General features: G+C 32.3%; 1 protein-coding gene across 1 annotated transcript in view; it reads right to left on the bottom strand.

Moving 5' to 3' along the window:
• Positions 1-12187, bottom strand: part of Cngl (Cyclic nucleotide-gated ion channel-like) — an 88060-nt gene that overhangs the window by 67926 nt on the left and 7947 nt on the right. The window contains exons 2-3 of the mRNA XM_088243308.1: positions 2877-3031; positions 1003-1175 (exon numbers count right to left, since the gene is read on the bottom strand). Of these exons, the coding sequence (XP_088099434.1) occupies positions 1003-1175; positions 2877-3031 (328 nt within the window). The remainder of the gene's footprint in view (positions 1-1002; positions 1176-2876; positions 3032-12187) is intronic.

Here is a 12187-nt window from a genome sequence, read left to right as displayed (position 1 = left end):
TGGGTAGGTGAATCAAACTCAAAATATTTCTTTAATAAACTGATTACATCATTGACGAGCCGACATCGCTTTAGAAAAAAATAATCACAAAATCATCAAGGATTAAAAAAATAACATTTAATTTTTGCGATCTAATTTAGAATTGAACGTAGTTATGCAGAAAACAGCCAGCCATAGAAAAGCGAAACTGAGATAATAGCATTTTTCTAAAAAGAGTTAATTATCAAATATACACAACTGTTGGAATGTTTATGATAAACACTAAATATATATTATTTTTTTTATATTACAAAGAAGAATCTTATTATGTATTTGACCAGTTTGAATTATTTTTAAAGTACGGTAAATTTTTTATAGTGTTGTGGGTGTTTTCTGCCATTTTTGTGATCGACACTATTTTCAGAAGGTGATTTTTATAGTTTTTTGTATGAAAGCGGTTTGGCTGTTTTTAGCAGATTATAGAATTATCATTCCTTCACACGATAACATAAATATCTAATTTTTTCAAAATTGTGGACTGGCTGCTTTCTACATAACTATTTTAAATTGAACCCGGAATTTCAAAATAAATTTTAAAATAAATAAATTCTAAAGCGTTTTTGTAGTAATGGAGTAATAGTAAGTCCGTTATTAAATAAATAAATTACTGGAACCGATAATAAAAATACCAAATTTTTCAGAAATTGTAGACTTGTTGCTTCTTGCATAATTACGTTCATATATCCCTTCCAATGTACAAGTTTAAGAGGAAAAAGAGATTGAATGGTCAACATTTTGTAATGTGTATAATATACCATATCTTTTTAGACATTTGTGTTGATAGACTTCTTCGAAAATTAAATCTGGTAATTAACTTAATTTGTAAATACTTTAAGTATATAAGTTGAGTTTGCTACGCCAATTTCACGCTTTTGGCATATTCTTTACACTCCTCTACAAGTGTCCCGAACCTTTTGATCTTCCTTAGAGAGCAATAATACGCCATGACAGCTCGGACATTACTCCAATTCTGGCTGCCGGACATTCTGCGTCCAGCAGCGCCCCCCCTAGTCCCGTAGCCCCTCGGGTGCTCTCCGTCATCAGGCAACTCCTCGAGCAACTTCTTTCTCAGAGGAGACGTCAGCCTGGAAGAGCACGGAGCCACCAGCGAGGACGAACGACGCGAGAGACGCTTCCTAAAATCGGTGCGTAATTCTAATACTAATGCTATGTGAGAGCTTAAGAAAGACAGCAGTATGTTAAACAAGAAATTGAAATTTTAAAAAACAACCAATATAAATCATTTTGACATATCACTGCGAATTCCGGGATTCGAACCAGGAAATCGGTGATTGTTTGGTATACCTTTACTAAATGACCAAAGAAATAACAATATAATAGATTCAATAATGTTCAGAAGTCATTCCAAAAACTTATAAATTTTGTACTTGTTTTCAAACTCGTTCAGCCTAACTGACAAAAATCAAACAGATAATTTAAAAACATACGTAAATGATAAATAATACTACTACTACCATCACGCCATTTCCCTGTAGGGGTAGGCAGAGAGAATAGACCGCCACACACGTCTATCCTGGCATACAATCCTAGCCTCTTCCACATTCATACATCTTGTCATACATGCCCTTCGGTTCTGTCTGCTTTTGACAAGACCAGACTTAAGATTTTGGTTTATCTGATCATGCCACGTCTTCCTTGGTCGTCCTCGTCTAACGTTTCCGTTCATTTTTGCCATATATACTTGTTTCACCATTCTCTCGTCGTCCATTCGTTCTACGTGACCAAACCATCTCAGAGACCCTTTCTTAATATTATCAATTATACTTGTCTCAGATTTACACTCTCGCCTGATTTCATCATTCGTAACCCTGTCATACATTGATTTCCCGCACATTCGTCTAAGAGATCGCATTTCAACCGCGTTCACTCGGCTTTCATCCTTCCTCTGCCAGTTCCATGTTTCACTTCCATACATAAGTGTTGGGACTAAAACTCCGTTGTGCACTGCCAGTTTAGCTTCGATTGACATATTTTTATTAGAAATTACTGTGCTTAGTGCTCCGTTCATTTTGTTGCCCGCATTCACTCTTCTTTCAACATCTTTTTCTACTCTTCCATCTCTTGAAAACATGCTTCCCAGATACACAAATTCTAAATTAGACAAAATTGTATAATATTTTTTTTAGATTGTAAAACAACGTATAAACTAATAAAATAATTGACTATTACATTATTTTAAGCGTAAAATCAGTATACGAATAAACTTACAAAAAATGTACATAATTAAAATGTAATTTCTTCTCTCCCGGCAGATAAAGCCTCTTGAAATTTAAACTTAACTTATGTACGTATATCGGTACTGATATAAAAATAAAGTTTTCATCAATATTTGTTGGAATGATTTAAAAATAATATGTTACATAAAAAAGCACTGTAAGCAATGTATATATTTTTTTGTTTTTGAAAATAAATAAAAGTATTTTATAATATACCACTTTTGCAATTTTATAATTTAATTCTAGGTTAAATTATGTCTTTATTGAATGTTGAAAAACACGTTTTAATTCATACTTTATTAAAGTTTTATTTTATTTTATTTATCTTTTTTAAAAAACTTTTAAAAAAAAGAATGTTTTGGTTTAAGATCTTCAATTTACACGGTATGTTTTAAGCATGCAAAGGTTCATATTGGCGATTTGACGGTATTTATCATTTATCGTAACTAACATAGTCATACTGGGTATATTACGATACAAAATTAGGAAAGGTAAAGGGCGTATTATAACATAATAATTAAATCGTTATCTTTCGTGAATTGACAGAGTTTTATAAAACGATCGAGTAAGCTAATGATAATAGATTATTGATAGTCTCACCTCTGTCCGGGGCTCTTCCCCTCGGAGCTAGCGTTGTTGCTGGAGTCGTCATCGTCCTCGTCCCTGGAAGTGGCCAGTGAATGACCTTGGGATCCAGTCCCTCCTGCTTCCTCCGAGGAACCTCCGCCAGTTATTCCTTGGTCGGGTTCCTCCACCTGAAACAAAAAAAACAACCTTAATATTTGCAAAATCTAATGGTTCTTACAGTTTTCTTTGCACGAGAAATATGAGATTGATTTCAAATTTTATATTTCAAAGTCATCGGACTGATTCTGAAGCATAAAATCAATGATGTGATCATATTTAGAAAACATATCTCAATTATAATTTCAATTATGCTTTTATATATATATATTCTATTTCTGTTGATTTCAATGATACTCTTTTTTGTGTTTTTTTTAATACTTCTATATTTGACTATTATTTTGTTGATTTTAATGATACCATTTTGTATATTTGATTATGTGTGATTCTTAATTTGTATAATTTATATTTTAAAAATTATTTCTGATTATCTTTTTTGCACTGTATTCTTTGGAATTTAATAATTTATTACATTTACCTTTTTTTTCTAGATTGTTATTCTATGTCATTATGATTTGATCTAATTAAATTTACTATGTATTTTTATTGTGATTTATTGTGGCTTGACACGGGCATTGTCTAAAAAGCCTTAACAAGTTCATAAATATTTAATTTTGTAATTTTGAATGAATAAATAAATAAATAAATAAATAAATTTATTTCGGTATTTCCACAATTCAATATTTTTCCGGTATTCTTTTTCTAAGCAGTAAAAATCAGTATAAAGTCATGCAAAAATGCTCATCATAGAAGCATGCGGACGAGTCAGTCTGCAAGCATTTGGACATACTCAAACATTGTTGAAGATACCTAACTCTTATAATTTATGTAATAAAAGTTTTTTCAATTCAATTAAATGAATGTAAAAAACGAATGCTTTTTGAATGCCATCAATACGGGTGTACGTGTTTTCTTTGAAAACCATTAAATATTACGCAATAAAATCCCAAGGACGCCATAAGACACAATGTATAAATATTTCAGTGATTTCTCACCTAGGAAAGGGGGGATTGAGGTGATCCTTACTATGAAGGGTTAAATATTACTCAGATATGATGTTGTTATTTAATAGGGTTGAATGTTTCGAGTGGCCTAATTATTTATATGGAGTTGCTTAACCAAAGCTGAGAATAAATTTTGTGGGATTTTCTTAATTTCTAACTCATTTCCTCTTGAGACCCGAGACAAACTTGGCCACCGAAACAGCTTATTTTTTCTGTATTTCGGGAGTTGACATAAGTTATGTCTTGTTTTTCCCATTTATGCTCTGGCAAAAAGAGGGCTGCGCCATGAGTAGGAACTGATAAAAGAGTACTCGCAAAAACTTGCTTTCGACTTCCTGATAAATCTCAGCCAAATCGAGTGAGGGTTATCACTAGAGCCCGCCCAGGGCGCTGCAGATTGAACAAACACCTTGCTAGAATGAACCTTTCCGAAACTTCTAGATGTAGGTTATGCAGTGCAGGTGAGGAAACACCTATACACATTCTAGGTGAATGTCATAATCCCATCATAAAACGAGCTTCATCCTCGGAGGACCACTGTTAAACCTGAGCATGTAAAAGAGCTCGCTTCCTACCTAGTACCCTGGGAGATTTAGCAAAATGTTAACTCTTGCCTTCCACACAGTGGCCAGGTTCTTTATGGATCTGAGCTTGGAAGGCGAGAACTATTCACGGCCACCCGTCAGAATTGATCTTCATAGGTCGCAGTGACGTCAGGAGATTGCATAACACTGAACCCCACCACTAAGAATAAAAATATGAATTCTCCGAAAATAAAATCAAATATTCTTTGCATCTTCAACCTTGCACTGAGGAAATATTGCGAACAGCTTTGTCAGCTTTATTCCTCGATTGCACGCGAACAGATTAAGTAGAAATGTCGAAAATGCTTCCTTTCGTCTACTTGATATTCCATTTAAAAAGCTTGTAAATAAATAAAATAATACATGTAACGTTCAACCAAATAATACAACGTAAAGAAGAACAGAAAATTTTCTTTCAAATGACTTAAAACTTTTATAATTTTGTTTCGATTTTGGTGCTCATTTTTAAATTTGGAAAAAAACGGACACAACTTATGTTAACACCTAATAAATACAACATAGACTGTTTCACATTCCAATATACATATAAGTCCAACCCGCCAATGATTATGCATGTTAGATAGACTATCTCTATGTTAAACAATATTACTTTAGACATTGAAAATTTTCACGTCTTGATGGAGTTTTTCGTTACAAAATTATCTTACTTTTTTAACATAATATTATTCTCAAGATATTTTACTTTTACATTATTTTTTTTTGCACCACAACAGGCCAGGAGGCCTAATTACAGTGGTGAATTACATCACAGAACACCCAGGCTTGAGAAAAATCACATTTTCAATTTTTGTGTTCTCACCGGGAATCGAACCCGGAACTTTCCGTGCGTGAGTCTAGCGTCTTGACCACTACACCACGGAGGCCACCATATTATGTATACCTATGTGTTATTTTTGAATGTACCTAATTTAACGGAATTTTCATTATTATTATTTATTTATGTATAAATAAGGATACCATTTTTAGTAATGTACATGTATACATAAATAAATAAAATTGAGAATTGAAATTAATATAATAATAATTAATAAAGAGCTGAAGTTTCATTATTGTGTAGATTGTAAATAGTCATCTGATTTTACTACTCAATTCTAGGCAACGCCTGATCCATTTTTATGCTTTTATCAATATTTTTATTAATTTACTTAACTTTATGTACATAATGTTATTTTTACATTGGCGGGTATATCAAATGGCAATTACTTCTAACCAACCAATAAAATAAGAGTTTTATTGTTAGTATTTAAGTTACAGAACATATTCAAGAAAAAAATAAAAAAATGCTTAAGATATATAAAAATAGAAATAAACGTTTTGGTTTATAAATTACCTTAAATCAAAACTATTACTCAATGAGAAAAAGGAAAAAAGAGGAAAAAAGATAGGAGGAGAGATTAGGGAAGAGAAAGGAGATGTTTCTTCAGACGTGATTTAAACAGAGATAATGTAGTAACATCTTTGATGGTGGATGAGAGATGATTCCACAGTCGAGCCGCATGGACACTATATGAGTTAGAGAAGAAAGAGAAATTGTGGATAGGTATTAAGAGAGTACCTTGAGAATTAGAACGAAAAGATTAACCGTGAACTGATAAGCGTTGAAATTTTTCACGCAGGTATATAGGAGCGTTAGGACTATGAAGTACATTGAACAGAAGTGAGAGTGAGAAAAGTGAGAGATTATTGAGTGGATAAATCGAGGCAATGTCATCGACCCACCTTTTTGTGGCTTTTTAACATTTTTTTGTATGTCAATGGTCCCATTTAATTATTCTCGGTGTCCACATGCTATCTTTTTGCTTCGCCAAGTGTCCCCCCCATTGCCGAAGGAGTATAGAAATCGAAATTTTTTAGGCATTGCCTAGTATGTAGGTGAAATAATTCAATTAAATAAATCATACCCGCATAAATAAAGGTTTCACCTCTTTAACTTCGAAAAAATCAACATATGAAAGAATTAAACGAATAAAGATGTTTAAATATGGGCGGAATGGTGAATTTTGCACACTATGTAAAGTGGTAACTTAAACCAGCCAATGATAGGTCATAAGCCTTTTTGATGCCTAGTCTTCTATATTACCTTATCTAAAATCGGTCGGGTTGTGATCCTGTGGCTAGCGTCTCGGACTCATGGACCAAAGGTCTGTGGTTTGAATCCCACTCTACCGCAACTCGATTCCTTATTTCTATTTCTAATAGTAAGTTATTTACAACTCGTTGAAAATGGCCCTCAAATTAAATATTCGGGTATATCATAAGAACGCATATATTTCTTTTAAAAAAAAAATTACAGGTCCCTATGGAGTTTAATCCAGTCCTTTTCTACAAAAAATTCGACAAACTCAAAATCACTTTATTAAATTGGTTACATTTGGAGACGGACCACTACAAATTTGTTCCAAAGTGGCCCATTTATCTACCATTTTTTCATGTGTCACTTTCTACAAAACAGCCAGTATATATGTAAATAAAGTATTGTATAGAATACGTTTTGTTATACGTAAGTAAACTCTCATTAGTCACAAATTACAATGGACCAGATAATTTTGCTGACAAAAGGGGTGATTAATGCCATCTGCTGTTATTGGGAGGGAGCATTTGTTTTCTAGTTGGATTGTACAAATTTCAAACCTATTATCAGCTTTCCTGATATACGACATTCTTAAATACTTATTTGTATTCAGATTGTTTTATAATTACCGAAATTAAATCTAATGCCTCTCCTTAATTCCTTTTTTTTCTATATTTTATGAAAGCAACAGAAAACAACACAAATATGTTTGTTTATATATACGCCCAATGGGCATTTTTATACATAGAAAATTATTATGGTAAAATTAGAAAGACTCAATGGTTTATAGTAGACTTTTGGTTTATATATCAAAACAACAAGATAAATAATAATGCTTAGGTGTAAAATGACATTTTAGTTGTGTTTTAAAAATAAAAAAAATACCATAAAGAAAAGAAAACTTGAGTACTTTGGGCATGTGAAGAGAGGCAAAAAATATAAAATTTTACAAGTCATTCTACAGGAAAGGATTGAAGGGAGACGCAGTGCAGGTAGAAGGCGCATCTCTTGGCTTAAGAACTTGCGCGACTGGTTCCATTGCAGCACTCAGTCCTTGTTCAGGGCAGCTGCCAATAAAGTAAGAATCGCAATGATGATTTCCAACCTCCATCGGGGAGAGGAACCATAAGAAGAAGAAGAAATAGTTGTATATTTTTTTGTTTGTTTTTTTTACAGTATACATAATAGGTTAAACATATTTTTTTTAATAAAGGATAATTACATAGAAATGAAATACATATTAACAGTAAAAATAGTAAGCAAAAAAATCCCGCAAAGGCATGGCCTGTTCGTGGGTATACAAAAAATGTTTATGAATTTTTGCTCGTATAATAAAAAGACAGTATTAATATTTTTGTGTAACACAAAGAGAAAAAAAAGTATTCTGTAAAAGATTCTAAGGTATTTTGTTTTATTTATCATAATTAAAAAAGGAAATATAAAATAAGGTTGAAGAATTTGTATATCTGGGTAGTATGTTTACTAGAGATGGAAATATGGACAAGGATATTGAAAGGAGGGTTAGTGCCGGTAACAGAGTTAATGGTGCCTTAAAGTCTGTCGTAGCAAATAAGTGTCTATCGCAAGAGGCTAAATTAGCAGTTCATAATGGAGTTCTGGTACCAACCCTAATGTTTGGAAGCGAAGCATGGAGTTGGAAAAAAAGGGACGAAATGCGATCCCTCAGGCGAATGTGCGGAAAAACAATGTATGATAGGTGCCCTAATGTCGAAATTAGAGCAGAATGCAAGGCTGAGTTAAGCATTATCGACAAAATTAAGAAAGGTCTTTTGCGATGGTTCGGTCATGTGGAGCGAATGAATGATGAAAGAACGGCTAAAAAGATTTATGATGCGAATGTGTCTGGTTGTAGAAGTCGAGGAAGGCCGAGAGAGACATGGCATGATCAAGTACAACAAATTCTTGAAAGTGGTCATGTGAAAAGTCGGAATAATCGACGTGCGTGCATGAGAAGATGTATGAATGTGAAGGAAGCAAAGGAAGTGTGCCAGGACAGAGTGGTGTGGCGTTCTATCCTCTCTGCCTACCCCTCTGGGGAAATGGCGTGATGGTTAATTAGTTAGTTAGTTAAATATAAAATATAAATAAACATCAAAATATTCCTTATAATTAAAGGGCAACAAAATATATCATAGAAAAAAAGAGTTCATATCTTTAGTTTGAATCCAGGATTGTGCGTGTATTCCAATTAAGGCCTAATTTTTTTACTAGGTATATCAAATAAAAAAAATTGACAAAACTTTTAAGAAAAACATAATGTAATGCCTAATTTGTAAACAGTAAACTATTTAATTTTTTGTTTTCACATTTTATGTGAAAATACTTACGCTTTTAGTGCTTTAAAACGTTTATATTACTTTTTAAATTCACGTTATTTCTTAAACTTTTTTCTTTGTAAAGGAAAAATAAAAAACCTGCTGATAAGTCGGTTTCGCGGTTTATTGGGCTTTATTATTTTTTCTTTTATATTTTCCATTCATGTTCACTTTCTTGAATAAAAAAAAAATAATTAAAAAGTCAAAACGATGATTTTAAAATAGTTTTAACGAAAACTGTGTTTTTTTTTATCTATTACTAAAGTTTAAACGTAATTTAAAGTTGAACCTTTTTCCATTTCGGTTTGAAACTAGATTTCCAAAAATGAGTTATCTCTAAAGAAATAAAATTTAAATCCTAAAACAAAGTAATGATCACGGTTTTTTGGAGGCTTCAACTATTTGTGGCCATTCCAAATGTCACTTTGGTAATATATAGCCTTAAACCATTTGTGAAAAGCTAAAATCGGGAAAATCCTGGAAAATAAATTACTTGACATTTCACTCGAACGATAGTCTCATAGACATTTAAACATTTTCATTCTATCTCTTGAAATAAGTTTGGTCTCAAAATCAACAACAAAATATACCCTTCTAAAAAAATATATGAGATTAGAGTGTTTATTCTTTTATTCAAGATCTTCTATGTGAAATAACATGATTCCATCTCTAGTAAACAAAGGAAGAACAGTGTATTTTATTTGAATTATTTATTTATCATTATTTATTTATTTAGCATCAAATCGACGTTTTGTAGACTCGGTAGATCTATAAAAGTGTATTAATTTATTAAGACACTTTATATACACAAGGGCGGGCATATAGCCGTTAAGCAATTTCTTCTTATCAACATTTCATTTTGAGAAAATCAGTGGTATATGAAAATATTGTACGTATATATTATAATGTAAAAATAAAACGCGTTTTTTTTTAGAAACAGAAATTGACTAAATATCTACACTGTACTATGATAAAAGTAGTAAAAGTGGGAAGGATAGAAGGAGGAAAAAAAAAACTGATGTGGGTGAGATTCATTTGATCGAATTATTTCTCCCTCTAGCCATCGTCAAAAAATATTTTTTTAAATATTTATATCAGATTCTGATTTATTTATACCTTCAGATCTTTTATTAAAAATAAGAAAAAAATATTTCAGAAGAGATAACTTTTTTATCAATATGCGAAATATTATTTATTCCATAAGTTTTAGAAATACCATTTGGCTTTTTACACCTGATCTTAAAATAAAAATCAGTCTCAACGTCTCCTATACACTATTAAGAAATGCTATTCAATAAAAAATTGGAATTTAAAAATACTTCCGATTTGTCGGCTTTAAATTCAAGAAATAAATAAGAAAAAACTTGTTAAGATTAATATTTATCCTTTAAAACGAATTTTTCAACAATAATGTCGAAGTCAACTAATAAAATCAATAAAAAAGTTATATCTCAGAAGCAATTCTATGATTTATTAAACATTTTTGTCATTCAACAATGCTTTAAGTTTGTGCAAATGTTTGTCAACACACTAGATCCTCCCTAGGGAGTCATTAAGCTATAAATTTGTTGCAACCGAAGGAAAATGTTTTTAAAAAGGGTACATATTACCTTCTCAAAAAAAAATTCCCTCTGATGCAAAACATTTTGATATTTGCCAGTTTTTACAGCCCTTGTACGTTCTATTACCTACATTTTTCTTACGTCAAGTATTAAGCCATCCTGTATACATTGTCATTGTAAAATAAATATTATTTTTTCAATTAAATCTTATGTCACAAACTTTTTGGTATTTTTTTATATAAAAAGACTTAAGCGATAAATTTAATAGAACCTTATTCAAGGACAGATTATTCCCGCATTAAGCGGTAAAAAATATTTCTCTACACAAAACCTTCGAGTGTACTTGCGGCCAGATGTACTTGAATTGTTTTCCATAAATCAAAAAATATTATTTCGGTATCACAAAGATAAACACGAGGGTCGGAAAATGTATATTTTTTTACTGAGTGAATATTATGTCCTGTTAGGGGGGTTAGGTGTTATTTTAGAAGTTGACTCATGTGAAAATTGAAGATCGTTGTTAGGCTGTATTAAAATATCAAATTAAATATTCTGGAGTTGTAAAACTCACTCTAACTCACTCTTTTGTTGTGTTAAGTAAGATGTAATAGTAGTGACATCACCAGATGTCTCCTGAAGACCATAAGTCCTTCAATCATTTATTCATACTAACTTCTGCATCGGGTAGATTCCATAAAATTTCTTGGTGTTATCATTGATATAAATGTGCGATGGGAGGCTCAGGTGCAGTCACTAAACTCTAGGTTGAGAAAGCTGCGCTATCTTTTCTGCTCCCTTAGAGACATTCTGGATATTGGCACTCTCAGAAGTGTGTATTTTGCTCTGTTTTAATCCACTGCAACCTATGAAATAGCTAGCTGGAGGGGTTGTGCGGCATCCATTTTAAAGCCTCTCATAATTTCACAGAAATTATTATTCAGAATAAAATTCCGGCGCCCTCTTACATACCCGTCAGAACAGTTGCTCTAATACATTAAGGTGCTGGATATGGAACAACTGTACCTAAAAGAAGCACTTACACACTTCTGGTCGAACAATAAGGAGAGGTCTCAGCAAAATGTCCGGACGAGATTTTCCCAGGGCATGAATTATGTCATACCCAAAAGCCGTATGACTTTTGCGGGGCGTATTAAACTCTCAAGAACAAAAACTATTTTCTAGAATGTACTCAAGGACTGGATTTTTCTAAGTGGGAGGGATTTAAGTAGGAAACTCTTTGATGATTTTCCGAATATTTGAGTTTACTGTTTACCAAATTAACGTGCCAAATATATATAAATGTATATTTTATTAATTCTTTTTTATGTTTTTGATGTGTATGTTTGTTTGTGGTAATATTCTCATGTGTCTGTTTCAACTAATTGCTGGTCCCATCTCAACACAGGACTTTTAGTCCCATGGAGTTGGGACTTGTGTCTGAAATAATGTACAATAAACTTATGTACGTAAAAAAATAAATAAAAAAATCAAAGAAATCCCGCGTCCCTTAGTTGCGTCGAATAAAGCCGTAATATCGTCATCGACATCCTTCCAGGACGACGCGGAGGGAACCCAGAAATGTGAAGAAGAGGCAATTTGGTTTAAGGGTCTCCTGAGACGTCCGTAGCACTTTATTAAGCCAGGTCCAC

The sequence above is a fragment of the Micrasema longulum genome, unplaced genomic scaffold, assembly GCF_059751315.1.
Source record: "Micrasema longulum isolate JH-2025_06_02 unplaced genomic scaffold, ASM5975131v1 h1tg000201l, whole genome shotgun sequence".
In the NCBI taxonomy this organism is placed as follows: domain Eukaryota; kingdom Metazoa; phylum Arthropoda; class Insecta; order Trichoptera; family Brachycentridae; genus Micrasema; species Micrasema longulum.
Note: the sequence above shows the minus strand (reverse complement) of the source record. Positions and strands in the feature narration are given on the sequence as shown.